The 13,899-nt window shown below is 55.8% G+C and overlaps 5 protein-coding genes across 5 annotated transcripts; 3 read left to right on the forward strand and 2 right to left on the reverse strand.

The window, feature by feature from the left end:
- Positions 1 to 6: 6 nt before the first annotated feature.
- On the forward strand, positions 7 to 695 carry BCV69DRAFT_272104 (ribosomal protein S12; the record flags this gene model as incomplete). Its single annotated transcript, XM_025490967.1, has 2 exons — positions 7 to 78; positions 156 to 695. Exons 1-2 carry the CDS (start codon positions 76 to 78, stop codon positions 693 to 695), a joined length of 543 nt encoding a protein of 180 aa, XP_025346640.1. The 5' UTR covers positions 7 to 75.
- Positions 696 to 1,151: 456 nt separating this feature from the next.
- Positions 1,152 to 2,036, forward strand: BCV69DRAFT_300306 (hypothetical protein; the record flags this gene model as incomplete). The annotated part of the gene is made up of 3 exons (XM_025494444.1): positions 1,152 to 1,233; positions 1,316 to 1,575; positions 1,656 to 2,036. The coding sequence occupies 3 exons, from the start codon at positions 1,152 to 1,154 to the stop codon at positions 2,034 to 2,036; spliced, it is 723 nt and encodes a 240-aa protein (XP_025346641.1).
- A 993-nt stretch (positions 2,037 to 3,029) lies between these two features.
- BCV69DRAFT_250946 (putative YOR1-ABC transporter) lies at positions 3,030 to 7,718 on the forward strand (the record flags this gene model as incomplete). Its single annotated transcript, XM_025490401.1, has 1 exon — positions 3,030 to 7,718. The coding sequence occupies one exon, from the start codon at positions 3,030 to 3,032 to the stop codon at positions 7,716 to 7,718; it is 4,689 nt and encodes a 1,562-aa protein (XP_025346642.1).
- Positions 7,719 to 7,804: 86 nt separating this feature from the next.
- On the reverse strand, positions 7,805 to 9,027 carry BCV69DRAFT_303339 (putative adenosine deaminase; the record flags this gene model as incomplete). The annotated part of the gene is made up of 2 exons (XM_025494646.1): positions 7,805 to 8,572; positions 8,603 to 9,027. 2 exons carry the CDS (start codon positions 9,025 to 9,027, stop codon positions 7,939 to 7,941), a joined length of 1,059 nt encoding a protein of 352 aa, XP_025346643.1. The 3' UTR covers positions 7,805 to 7,938.
- Positions 9,028 to 9,438: 411 nt separating this feature from the next.
- On the reverse strand, positions 9,439 to 13,303 carry BCV69DRAFT_284113 (WD40 repeat-like protein; the record flags this gene model as incomplete). Its single annotated transcript, XM_025492928.1, has 3 exons — positions 12,806 to 13,303; positions 11,671 to 12,713; positions 9,439 to 11,590 (listed from the first exon to the last, which is right to left on the reverse strand). Coding segments are annotated over exons 1-3 (3,259 nt in total), but the record flags the coding sequence as incomplete, so codon positions are not given.
- Between the last annotated feature and the right edge of the window lie 596 nt (positions 13,304 to 13,899).

Consider the following 13,899-nt stretch of genomic DNA (forward strand, 5'->3'; position numbering starts at 1 on the left):
AGACCCGTCCATATATATTCTTCTCACTTTGATTTATTAAAACAGCAACACCTCGACCTGCCAGATCTTGAGGCAATGGTGAGTCTAAATTTCCCTCTGATGGATGCTGTGAGCTGTATTGGCTGACCTTTCTGTTGCTTCCCGTGACTTCTCAGGCTTCGACTTCTCTCTTACGCACCGCTTTGCGGTCCCTCTCTCTCCGCTCTACGCCCACCACTGGCTCCGCCTCTGCAATCGCCTCGACCTCCTCCCTCCCCGTCCCACGCACCTTTTCGACCTCTCCTCTCCTCAGTACGACTTATCAGCAAGTCCTGCGCGGCGCCCGCAAACCGCATCGTCCCCCGGTCAATCGATCCCCCGCCCTGGAAGGAGCCCCTTTCGTAAAGGGCGTCTGCGCAAAGGTCTTCACCACAAAGCCCAAGAAGCCCAATTCCGCCATCAGGAAGTGCGCTCGTGTGCGCTGCTCCAATGGACGAATCGTCACAGCGTATATCCCTGGTGAGGGACATAATCTGCAGGAACACTCGGTTGTACTGCTGAGGGGTGGAAGGGTGCAGGATGTGCCTGGTGTCAAATACCATTTGGTGAGGGGGGCATTGGATTTCGCTGGTGTAGTAGGTAGGACAACAAGTAGGAGCAAGTACGGAGGTGAGTCCTGTGAAAAGGAGCAGAGGGTGCAACTCTTGGGGAATTGAAGTCCAGGAGTCCAGGAGTATTTGCTGACTGCCTCATGCTCTGCCACGCATCCTTTGCCTCCTACAGCCAAGAAGCCAAAGGCTGCTGCAGCTTAAAAACGATCAGCCTTCTTGTGAAGTCATGAATCCTACACTGGTCTGCCCATCTGTATTATAGCGCCCTTCCGAGGGCTATTCAGCATTAAAATCATACACCCGCACTGATGGTCTCGAGATAGACTTCGCCGAACTGCGCTTAACCTTGCAACGATCTCGACTGGAAGTTGTTTCGTGGCTCACATAACATGTGCAAGAAGATGATTACGTGAGAGTGATGTCCTCTCCGAGGTCTCGCTTTGTGGTACTCGAGCCGTGGTAGCCTCCACCTTGCTTTGACCAGTCCATGTCCGCCGCGTAATCAGGATAGTCTCTTTCACTTGTCCCCACCTGCATCAATTCTCGGGCAGCCGCGGCGGAATGAGTGAGAGTAGCCCAAAGGCATGTCCGAGGTGGCAAGAGATCATAAGGAAAGCTGTCAGAGAGGGGCCGCCAGGAGTAGGTGAGCATCGTCATCGGGCCTGAAGGGAGGACCGCTGGTAGCGCATGGGCTTCCACTGATGCCTCTCTCGTGGTACTCGCAGGCCACTATTCCCTCGCGACGGCGGTGTATGATGCTACCACTCAGCGAATCACACCCTTCAATCGTACTGTGGGGCATCGATGCTTTCTCAATGAGCCAATAGAGGGTGTTGGGTCAGAGGGAGGGGACTACGTTGACGAGCGCTTCGGATCAACTTCGACTATGCTGTTCACTACCGATGCGAGATCTCAGAAAGTCAGGGAGGCAATGCAGAGTAGCGGTGCGGCTGTTGTGTGGTACTTTCCGAACAAGCAGCTGCAAGTGAGACAGATTCGACGAGGTGTCTCTGCAGTGAGGACCCGAGACAGCTTCTGACTTGCCCTGCCTCGATCTTTATTCAGGCACGGCTCACAGGATCTCTGTACGTCCTAGCCCATCCCGACCACCCCTCGGTCGACCTCTTCCCGGGTTCAGAGCTCAAGCCCCCTCCGCTCTCGGCCAAGGACGAGACTGCCGTATTCGATTGGCAGCGCGTCCGTCTAGGTCTGTTCAAGTGCCTTTCACCGTCCCTCTTCGCTGCTCTGTACCGACCGGAACCAGGCTCACTCCACCCTCACAACAATGAGCTCGTAGCTGCAGACAGCTGGCCCGGTAAGAACGAACATGCCAGCTTGAGCGATAGAGAGCGTCCGTGGGAAGTCAGCGTGGACCGTAAGGAGCTCGAGAAGCGCTTGGGGGAGGGGGAGCTCAAGAGTCTGGTCGACGCAGCGGAACGGAAGTGAGTTCGCTTAGTAGCGGACTTGTGGGCGCATGGTGACACTCTCAAGCCCTGACACTCTACTCTTTGCTCTTGACATGGCCACAGCTTCGCTGTGATGCTGTTCCGACCAGACTGTGTCGATCTCGTCGACCTAGCAACGGACCGACGGAGTCAGTCAGTGCGGTCTGGGCGAGATGAATGGATAGAGCAAAGGACGGTGCCGTAGCATTGCTTCGGGAATCTCCTCCGAAGGCAAGCTGCACTTGTGCAAGCGACTGTTATCTCGGAGTAGCCAAGCAATCAGCGCATTCCTCCGGAGACTTCGTAGACTGATGTTCGCCCGGAGCTATTCGACGTGTGACTCGACGTGTTGTGCTGGGGGACACCCTTGCCGAACCTTCACCTCTCCTTGCCTTCGGGCTCGGCTTGAGTGCTCAGTCCGTGTCGCGGCGCCAATGCCGATGCCTTACGTCCGCCGATGGTCCGAAGCCGCTGAGGGTTGCACCGTTCCGCGTGGCGCAGGGGAGGCGAGCCTGACCAAGATTCCCGCACCCGGACACAAGCAGCAGCAGCAGACCCTTAGGGGGCGGGAGCCACCACTCATCCCTTTACCTCGACACGCTGCTGACCTTAGAAACGGGGCTCAGCAATACTAGGCTGGTCCTGACTCCTCTATCTTCCTTCCTCCATATTCCATCTTTCTCCTCATTCTTCCCGCGTTCCCTTGCATCTTCTCACCATCTACTGAGGCCGAGTGGATTTATAATTCAAGAGTCCGGACTCGCCACGCCTTACCCTACTCCGGAGCGGCAAATCACTTCTTCACCTCCATCGCTCAGTCGGGAATTAAGTTTGCTGAGCGTACACAGGTTGCTGAGGGATCTTGCAGAAGCAGCTTCGGAAAGCTCATTTAACAGACTATCCATAGGGCGTTCAGCCCCACTGTCGTTCGCAGCCCCATCACCCCTCGCACCCCCTCACTATTATGGCAGCTCCCTCTCTTTCGACCTCACGTATGGGAGACGCAGAGAAGGTCGCCTCACTTGATCAAAATGCCGCTGGCCCCTCATCATCATCATCATCCCGCTCCGCGCGCAGCCCAGAACCGGATGTCGCCGGCTTGAGCCCGGCCGATTCCCTGGATGGAGAGAAGAAGGTCGATGACAACGAGGCCAAGGAGTCAGGAGAAGAGGAAGAAAAGCCTCAAGGATACAAGTACAATCCCGGCAATCGCCGCAAGACTGATGCGAGGATACGACAGCATGTCTGGCAATTCTGGCGGCCTCGTACAGCTCCTCCGCCGCCGCCGCTTACCATGGACGAAGCGGAGCCGTCGCCAATCATCTCTGCCAATATCATCAGTAAGCTCACCTTCCAGTGGGCTACGCCGATCATGGTTCTCGGCTACAAGCGTGCTCTAGAGGCTACAGATCTCAACAAGCTCCATCCCGATCGTGAGAGCAGCAGATCCTCCCAATTGTTGATCGACGAATGGGACAGGCGGGCCGAGGTAGCCAAGCAGTACAACAAGAAGCTCGCTGCAGGCGAGATCCCCGTCGGGTTCACAAAGTCGCTACGCTGGCGAACTTCAATTGCTTTCCGTACTGTTACGGGGAGGAGAGGCAAGAACAACCCTTCCTATGCGGAGAGGGAGGCTCGTTGGAGGGCCGCGCCACCTCCCGGAGCATGGGATCCGCCTGCGCCCAAGAAGAAGGGCAAAGGTGGTGGCGGAAAGCCAGGATCTGCTCCTACCGGACCTAAGCCGAAGAACTTCAGCGGGTGGCAAAGAGCTTCGCTCATCGGATCACTCCATCCGCAGATGTCGTGGATGCTCTGGTCCGGTGTGGGAGTCAAGGTACTTGGTGACACTGCGCAGATGACGGCTCCCCTCGTGCTTCGCAAGATCATCGCTTTCGGACAGGAGCGATATGCTGCCCATCTTACTGGCCAGCCGCTGCCGAACATCGGCGCGGGAATTGGCTGGGCCTTCCTCCTCTTCTTCATGCAGTTCATTGCTGCCGTATTCACCCATCAATTCTTCTTTAGGACAATGTCCGTGGGTGTCTTCACTCGATCCGCCTTGATCGGTGGTCTCTTCAGGCGAGCAACAAAGATGAACCCGAAGGACCGCTCCCCTGGTAAGCTGCTCAATCACGCCTCGACGGATGTCTCAAGGATCGACTTTGCCTCTGCCTGGGCACCTCTCATTTTCACCACGCCTATTCAGCTGGCTATCGGTGTTATCCTCCTCATCGTGCAGATTGGACCCTCGGCACTTGTAGGTCTGGCGCTCCTTGTGGTCTCGATGCCCATGCAAGCCTTCATGGTCAGGTCAATGTTCGCGTCCCGAGGTGCATCAATGCAGTATACTGATCAGAGGAGCAAGCTCATCAATGAGCTTCTCGGAGGTATGCGCATTGTCAAGTCCTTCTCCTACGAGAACAACTTCCTCAAGCGTCTCGCCTTCATTCGTCGCAAAGAACTCCAGGGCATCCGAAAGCTTCTGGTTCTGCGAAGTATCCAGCAAGCCATCTCTTTCACGTTGCCGACGCTTGCTGCCGTCGTCAGTTTCGTCGTCTATTACACCGTTCGCCAGGATCTGCAAGCCACGGAGATCTTCACAGCCCTCACCCTCTTCCAATTGCTGCGAATGCCCCTTATGTTCCTGCCTCTCTCACTCTCTTCGGGTTCGGACGCATACAATGCATTCCTCCGTTTGAGAGTTGTCTTTGAAGGAGATCAGATCGAAGACGAGGCACAGTACAACCTCGAGTCGGCCGATGCCTTGCAGATCGTCGACGGCACGTTCCAGTGGTACGAGAGCACACCGCCCACCGCTGCTGTTGGAATGGGCGACAAGAAAGACAAGGTCAAAGCGGCCGAAAACAAACGCTCCAAGAAAGACAAGATCACTGCTGCTGATTCGGCCAAGGTAGAGCAAGCCGCAGGCGTAGCTGGTGATAGTACCGAGGCAACAGTGACAGAAGATCGCGCCGGTCCCAACCTCGCTGATGGTGCTTCCTCTGAGAAGCCAGAGGAGAAGCAGGCTCCATTCATGCTCTCCAACCTTGATCTGAACATTCCCAAAGGCCAACTTTGCGCCATCGTGGGACCCGTCGGATGCGGCAAGAGCTCTCTGCTCTCTGCCTGCCTGGGTGAGATGCCCAAGAAGGGAGGTGTCGTCACATGGGGTACTCAAGGTGTCGCATACGTGCCTCAGACTGCCTGGATTCAAGCTGCCACTGTCCGCGAGAACATCGTCTTTGGCCAGCCGTTCGACGCAACGCGATACTGGAGGTGTGTCGGCCTCGCCGAGCTGGATGCCGACCTTGCAGCTCTTCCTCACGGTGACTCCACCGGTATTGGAGAGCGAGGTATCACTCTGAGTGGTGGACAGAAGCAGAGAGTCAGCATCGCTAGGGCTCTGTACTTCCAGGCCGATGTATACCTCTTCGATGATATCCTCTCTGCGCTAGACGCCCACGTCGGCAAGGCAATCTTCCAGAATGCCATCCTGGATCTTAAGGCTCGCGGCAAGACGGTCATCCTTGTTACGCACGCACTTCACCACCTTCACTCCGTCGACCGCATTGTGACCATGACCAATGGTGCCATTGCCGAGAGCGGTACCTACGAGGAGCTCCGCGCCCGTCCCAATGGCGCCTTTGCAAACCTCATGGCCGAGTTTGGAGGTGAGGAAGAAGAGGAAGTGGAAGCGCACGTCGAAGACGAGGCGGAAGCAATCGAGACTGCCAAGAAGAAGTCGGCCAAGGCCACTGCAGACGAGCTGCAGTCGAAGCAGCAGAAGAAGGACGCTGGTGACGATGGTGTCATGACACGAGAACAGCGAAACACTGGATCTGTTTCTTTCGATGTCTACAGGTCCTACCTGAAGGCGGGGCGCGGCGAGTATATGCTGCCCCTCGTCATCTTCACCGTCTGCCTGATGCAGGGCGCAACTGTGATGAACTCGTACTGGTTGGTTTTCTGGCAAGACCAGCAGTTCGGTGACTCTTACGATCACCGAGGACTATACATGGGAGTCTATGCCGCTCTGGGAATCGCTCAAGCCATCATGACCTTTGCCATGGGTTTCGCAACGAGCATGCTCAGCTTCTGGGCCTGTGCCAATCTGCACCATGAAGCTATGAGAGGTATCATTTTCGCCAAGATGTCCTTCTTCGATACAACGCCCGTTGGACGTATTATGAACATCCTTACCAAGGACATTGACGTTGCCGACAACCAGCTTGCCGATGCTTTCAGAATGGCCTTGAACACCCTGGGTACTGTGGCTGGAAGTGTCATCCTGATTACTGTCCTGACACACTACTTCGTCGTCATCGTCGCCGTCCTCATCTTTGCCTACTACTTTGGCGCGATGTTCTACCGTAGCAGTGCGCGAGAGGTCAAGAGACTCGACGCCATCCTCCGTTCGACGCTCTACGCTCATTTCGGCGAGAGTCTAAGTGGTCTGGTTGTCATTCGTGCTTACAATGAGGTCCAGTCCTTTGTCAAGATGAACATGAAGAAGAATGACGAAGAGAACAGGGCCTACTTCATCACCATTGTCAATCAGCGATGGCTCGGTATCCGTCTCGACTTCCTCGGATCGATTCTGACGCTCGTAGTAGCCATCATGGTCGCCGCCACCTCGGCATCCCTCTCGCCCGCTCAAGTCGGAGTCGCCCTCTCTTACGTCGTCTCAACAGCACAGTCCTTCTCCTGGATGACTCGTCAGGTTGCCGAAGTCGAGAACGACATGAACTCTGTAGAGCGCATCGCCTACTACGCCAACTCGCTCGACCAGGAGGCGTCTCAGGAGACTGGCGCTGGCCTGCCTGCTTCTTGGCCCTCTCAAGGCGAGATTGACATCAAGGGTGTGTCGCTCCGCTACCGTGAGGGTTTGCCTCTTGTGCTCAGCGATGTCAACCTACATGTCGAGGGTGGTGAGAAGGTCGGCATTGTCGGTCGTACTGGAGCAGGCAAGTCTAGTCTGTTGACTGCTTTACTGAGACTGGTCGAGCTCAACAGTGGCTCGGTCAAAATTGACGGAATCGATGTAGCCAAGGTTGGACTGGCAGACCTCCGACGACGAATCGCCATGCTGCCGCAAGACCCCCTCATCTTCAGTGGTACGTTGCGCAGCAACTTGGATCCATTCGGAGAGTACGACGATGCTCGTTTGAACGATGCACTGAAGAGAGCTTACCTTAACGACGACTCGGAAGAGGTGTCTGAAGAGGGGCCCGACAGTGCGGACACCTCGGCCATTGCTCTGCCTTCTGGTTCGGAGAAGCCCAAAAAGAAGGCAGCTCAGCGCTTCAGCCTCGACAGCATCGTCGAAGAGGAGGGCGGCAATCTCAGTCTGGGTCAACGTTCCCTCGTCTCACTCGCTCGTGCCCTGGTCAAGGATTCTCAGATCATCCTCTTGGACGAGGCAACTGCCTCCGTCGATGTCAAGACTGATGCCAGGATTCAAGAGACGATTCGAACCGAATTTGGCACCAAGACCCTCTTGTGCATTGCGCACCGTCTGCGCACCATCATCACCTACGACAAGGTCGCCGTGATGGACAAGGGTGCCGTGGTAGAGTATGATCATCCGCTAGTATTGTACGATAAGAAGGACTCGATTTTCCGCGACATGTGTCTCAAGGCTTCTATCACTCGGGAGGAGATGCTCAAGGCAGAGGCTTTGTGATCTGCTCATAGCACTGCTTACGAGGTATCAGCATGCTTGGTCTACACGCCTGCGCTCCGGCTCATTGAACACTGCCATACTTCTCTCGCTTGTATCTGCATATTCTCATTCATACTGACGTGAGATTCATTGTGCAATCTAAAGTAAACTGATCTACAAGTGGTGTGACTCGATGAGTTCATCCTCGCAATTTTCGGCGGGTCCAGCCAGCCAGCCGCGTCTACATTGTCATCTCTTGCCCTACCACCCTCTCCAGCTCAGCCCACAGCGGATCGTTCCTGTCCAAGAAAGAAGCCTGCAAGGCGTCTCTTGCGATCCGTTTCGTCTCTTCCCTAGAAAAACCAAATGCCTGCATGGCAATGGCGTACTCCTGACTCAAGCTGCTCCCAAAAACAGCCGTATCGTCCGTGCACAGCGCGACTGGGTGTTCTTGTGCATAGTGTTTCGCAAAGTGATGGGCAGAATACTCCGGTACGATTTGTGGACATACGAGTAGATTCGAGGTGAGACAGAGCTCCAGCGGGATCTTCGGTTGGGTTTCCTCGAGCTTCTTGGCATTACTTGGAGAAAGGTAACATACGTGTCCGAGTCTATCGGGATGGAAGGAAAGGATCTGGGAAGTCTCTTCGTCTGCGTCCGGTACCTCGCCAGCATGGATGGTAACTTTGAGTCCTTCGCTTCGGGCGCGGCGTAATGCTGGTTCCCAGTTGGACCACTGACCCAGAGTAGGATCACCGCTGAGGTCGATACCAATGACGCCTTGAGAGCGATGGCGCAGCGCTAGATTTACTGTGCGCTCGGCCACCTCGGCGCCATCTCTCCGATCGATCGAAAGGATCAAGCGGGCATGACATCTTCTCCGCGGCTCTGAAGTTGAAGTTGACGAAGAGGAAGAGGAAGCGCTCCCTTCTTGATGGTCACGGAACCCATCCAGAACAGCCTGCACATACCCCTCTACGCTCAACCCCACCTCCTCATGCGCCCGCGGCGTCGTCCTCATCTCCGCATAGACCACTCCATCTTCAGACCAATCCTCCAAAATCTCCCTAGTCACTCTCCTCACCACCTCTGCTCCCCTAATACACTTGTGTGCGAGGTGAAAGACGGAGAATTGCGCACTGGTAGAACGGGTGTCCCCGGGGAGGATTTGGGAAGAGGCGATGATCGCGTCTGGGGATAGGCCTTGGGCGAGGGCGAGGGAGGCGAGAGTGGAGCGACGGACGGAGCCATTTAGGTGGGCGTGGAGCTCTACTTTTGCTAGAGAGCGGGTAAAAGAGAGGTCGGAGGAGGTGTATGGGAGAGAGACCATTTCCCCTCCGAATCGTAGTATAGGATATTGAGAAAGGGTGAGAGGAAAGGAGGGCGACACGACAAGTCAAGTCAAGCCAGTATTGAGGACAAGACCGAGAGAGAGGACAAAGAACGATGGCGATGACGATGGCAACGAAGATAAGCAACGACGATGACGATGACGATGGAGAAGACTGATGACCAAGCTAACGCCGAGGAAAGGATGCGGACAGGTACAAGAATACAGGCGCCAAGGAATCGAGTCAACTTCCGGGATCCGTCCTTCCTCAGGACAGACGGAAAGAGCCTCGGAAAGGACGAGGCCGCACCGCAAACCTGGGTCTCTTGGCGGGCTGGCTATCTATCAAGCCGAAGCCCGAAGAATAGTGGGCACAATGTACCTTGCACGATTGCCCTCAACTCCCGCTAAATGTATTCTGCCATTTGCTTTGCTCGACAAGCACTTTCCCGAGCCCGAATCAAACACCGTGATCACCAGCCTTTGCTACAGCGCACGTTCCAGCAGAAGAGACGCGATAGCAATGCTGATGATGGATTTGTGCAAGTTCAAAGAAAGCAATGGTGACGACGAGAGAAGATGTTGCACAGACAATAGACAAACAAGCAAGCAATGCGTGGAAGACCCCTCGTCTTCACACCTACTACAAGTTCTCAACTCAAGCTCTTCCTCTTCTTTGCTGCCGCTGACCGTGTAGGTGTGCCCGACAAAGCAGGAGATCCCCCGCCAGTTGAGGTCTGGGACGCCTTTCGGGTGGAAGAAGAGACGGAGTGCGGCGTCCCGCTTACTTCCTTGTGCCCGTTTGACTTAGGTGTGGAGGCCGGCGAAGCAGCAGAGGCAGCGCTTACTGCTGCACTCTTCTTTTGCTGACTAGCACTTGTACCTGTGCTGCCCTTGCTTTTGGTGCTGGTGGCTTCGGAGCGACGAGTGGTGAGCTGTTCAGAGAAGAGGTCTGTGAGGAAAGACATCTCTTCCTCATCCTGCTCCGTCGTGCGAGCCTGCAGAGGGGCTGGTAGACTCGCTCCCGCTCCAACATCCGGCCCTGCCACTGCTCCAGCCATGTCTTGATCTTCGTCCTCACCGCCAGCTGTAGCTACCAATCCTGCCTCTTCCACCTTTGCTGCCCCCACATCGTCCTGCCGTCTGCGAGGGGGCAAGACCATTGGGACAAAGCTGTCGAACAGCAGCTTCACAGGCGGCAGCAAATGTGGCGGTGCATCGAACAGCGCAAAGATGTCCTTGCCCGGCTTGGAGCGCTGCGCTGTGGCCTGTGCCTGGACCTGCATACGCTGTTGCTCCTGTTGTTCCTCGAGGAGCGCATCGGCAGTGGAGCCAAAGAGATCGTCGAAAAGAGTGCGACGCTTGATTGTCACAGAGCGGAGGGACTGGGCTGTGCTGCCTGTCTGGGAGGAAGAGGGTCCGGCAACAGCTCTTTCGGAAAGCGAGGGAGTACCGATGTCTAGAACCTCGAAAGTGTCCGTGACAGCGAGGAAGCGTGGGAAAAGATCTTCTCCTCCCGGGTGGCTCCTGGTCGTCAGAGCAGCAGCTTCTCGAATCCCGATCGATGGCAAGCGATGCGTGCTGACCGGCTCCGAGGAGAGGGGAGTGTAAACTTCGACAAGCGTGCTTGACTTCTGACTTCTGCCTCCCTCTGCAGCGGTGCTGCTTGGGCTTCTCAGTGCTGCCCAGCCTGCTCCATTGCCCACGACGATAATGTTGTCGACGGCCTCATCGAAGGTCTTGTGCCACTTGACGCTTCCCTGCACAAGATCCCACAACACCATTGTCCTCCCGCTGGCCAGAACCATATAGCGTCCCGCCCGGCCCACGAACTCAGCCACTTTGGCCGTCTTGAGCTCGGGGCAGCTCAGCGCCATTGTGAGAGCATTGGAGATGGGCTCCCAAAGCGTGAGGAAAGGTCCTTGTGCTACAGCGAGCAGTGATCCGTCCGGCGACCAAGTGGCCTTCATGGGAACTGTCTCTCGGTAGCCAAAGACGGAGCGCGGGACCCAGTAGGTCTCCAATCGTCCACCTCTGGCCGCATGGGAGGCGATGCGCCATGTCTTGACCTTCTTGTCCAAACCGGTAGTTACCAAGAGCAGGGATGCGGGATCCTCCGATCGACTCAGCGGGCTGAAGGACATGGAGGTCACTCCCTCGGCATGTGGCTTATCGATGCGAGTGTTGAGGACGTATCTCGCAGCAGACAAGCTGTACCTCCAGAACTTGAGAGCGAGATCGCCGGCAAGATGTCCGCCACCCCGTCTTGAATCGAGAGTAGCCATCCACTCTGCCGGCCCTGAACCTTCGTCGTTGACAGTGAGGGACGAGAAGACCACTTTTTCGATCCGAGTCGGCTCGAGAGGCGTGTCATCTGGGCGAGACACTCGGTTTGAGGGAGCCACTTCCAGCTCCGAGGTAATGCGATCGCTTGCGACGTCAAAAAATTGTAGACTGGAAGGATGGCCAGAAGCCATCACGACTTGACCGGTGCAGGGCTCGACAGCCAATGGAGATGGGATGGAGAACAACCTCGATGCCGGCAACAGGTGACGGGAGGAATCTGTACGAGTATAGAGGTAGTTTTCGAGGTCAGCGACTGCACCACACGGTAAGATTATCGCTGCCCTCTTGCGTACTCACCAATCTTGACTCGAGCAAAGGACCTGGTCGCCTTCAAGTTTAGTGCCCCTACGAATGTAACGCTACCGTCTGCCAATGCCAGAACGAACTCCTGCTCCCGGCCATCGGTTCCATCGGCAATAGCGATGCTATTGATGGGGGCTCCCAGCCTTGGTACGTACTCCCTCGACTTTGAGCTTAGCTGCCACAGCACCAGTACCGCCTCTTCACCTCCCGACAGAAGGTAGGCTCCATTGGGCGTATATGCCAGGCTCTCAACGGCATGAGCATGCCAGTGGAGCAAGGTGCTAGGCGCGTGCTTTTCCGCTCCCGCTTGTTGCGACTGAGCAATGTACTTCTCATCCAGACAGTACCAGATCCTAATCTTTCCCACTGCGTCTCCCGTGGCGAAACTGGGCTCCGTGGGATGAAAGGCGAGACTGACCAAGCGCTCATCAGAGACAAACTTGATGAAGCCTTCCCGCAGTGCCGAAGTGGAGGCAATCTGTACTTTGCGATTGCCAATCGCCACGAGCCATTTACCATCGGGAGAGACCTGCAGTCCTGCAGCCTCCTTGGTCTTTCCCAGCCTGAGCAGCTCTCGTGGTCTGCGTGCAATGACCCCTCCTCCGGCTGACCTCTTCCCAGTGTTTGCAAAGGAGACAGAGTAGATGATGGAGTTGGTCCTTCCGGTGAAGGAATAAGGATCGGGCTTCGTGCTGGAGTTAGGGTTATGCTTGGGCTTCGATACTGCTACAAAGACCGAATCCTTGATGGTGGGATGGGCAGCAAGGTGGGTGATAGGGTAGCCAACATCAATGTTTTTGAGGATGATGGCATCGAGATAGTCCCACACCTTGATTGTACCGTCCAGCGAAGCAGTGATCATTTGCAGTGGGTTGTGAGGATGAATCATAAGACCAGTAATGGTGTTGGTATGTGCGAGACTGCGAGCATCGATGCGACGAGTATCTGTGGGGTCCAGCGAAGAGAGCGTCGAGACTACTTCGCCTGTGGTCCGCGAGTGGATCTTGACAGAAGAAGAGGATGCTACGCAGAAGTAGCTGGAAGAGGGAGAGGAGAATTGGGAAAGACGACGTCAGGTCACTTTGGCCCACAGCGACTTGTTGTTCTCTTCTTGTTCGCCTTTACTCACTCAGAGTCCTTTGTGAACACGACAGGCAGCGAGCTAGCCCGACCTTGCACAATGGGCGTGTACCTCAAGTCAGCCGTCTTTCCAGCAGCTTTGCCAATGCTATCCACCCCTGCAGCAATTGCGCTAGTCGCGGCCTGCTTGCCCTTTTTGGCTATCGCCTTTTCCTTTCTATTGCTATTCCTGCTAGCTGCATGATCAGATATCGACCTGGCTTGCGGTTGCGGCGCTACCTTCTTGGGCGAAGCGGCGGCTGACCGCGAGGAAGCTCCATTGGCAGTGGGCGGAGGAGCGCTCCCACTTGCACCGGCCATGCTGGGCTCAAAAGCGGTACGTCGGGGTAAACGTGCCAAGTAGCTGAGCAAAGCCGACTGCTGGAGAACAGAGCTGCTGTACGAGCGCAAGTTGTTCTACAAAAGAAAGCCTTGTTGGTGATGAGGATGGTCCAGTTCTGGGAGGGGAGCAGCTGAGAAGAAGTGCAAGTGCCAATGACGGTGTGTCCCTTTGGCGGATTGCGAGGCCGAAGCGGAAACGTCGAAAAATTTGTTGCCTGCCTTTGGCTCTGCCTCGCCCCGCCTCCCGCGCTCCCGCCTACGCCCCCCTGCCTACGCTCACCACACCCGCTCGAGCACTTCACGCAAAAGATACACATGCTCAGGATCATCAAACAGGCAAAGGTATGCGGGGAAAGACTGCAAGAGTCCAAAGATAGAGTGAATATTGCAAACATGGAGGAGTCGTGAATACAACAAGTCGTACAACAACGCTTCCGGAGCGCTGGACCGACCACCTAGCCAGTGCTAGTGATCTGGTGTCGCGGAGCTGGGCAGGGTATGCGTCGAGTCGCGTTGAGCAAGGGGAGGGAGGCGACGTCGCGGTACAAGGAGAGCGAGACAAGCAAGAGGAGAAAACAAAGAGATAGATGAAAGCGAAGATGGCGTGGTGCGAAGAAGATCGCAACCAACTGAGTTGCTGCACCAATCAAATCACGACGAGGGTTTGGTCACTCTCATTCGGCGTCTTATTGATCACTGACAGCCTGAGCGATGGCTGCAAAGCCACCGACAGCTTCGCTCAGAAGACCCAAGTTGTTGGAA

Source organism: Pseudomicrostroma glucosiphilum (genome assembly GCF_003144135.1).
Source record: "Pseudomicrostroma glucosiphilum strain MCA 4718 unplaced genomic scaffold BCV69scaffold_11, whole genome shotgun sequence".
Taxonomy (NCBI): Eukaryota; Fungi; Basidiomycota; class Exobasidiomycetes; order Microstromatales; family Microstromataceae; genus Microstroma; species Microstroma glucosiphilum.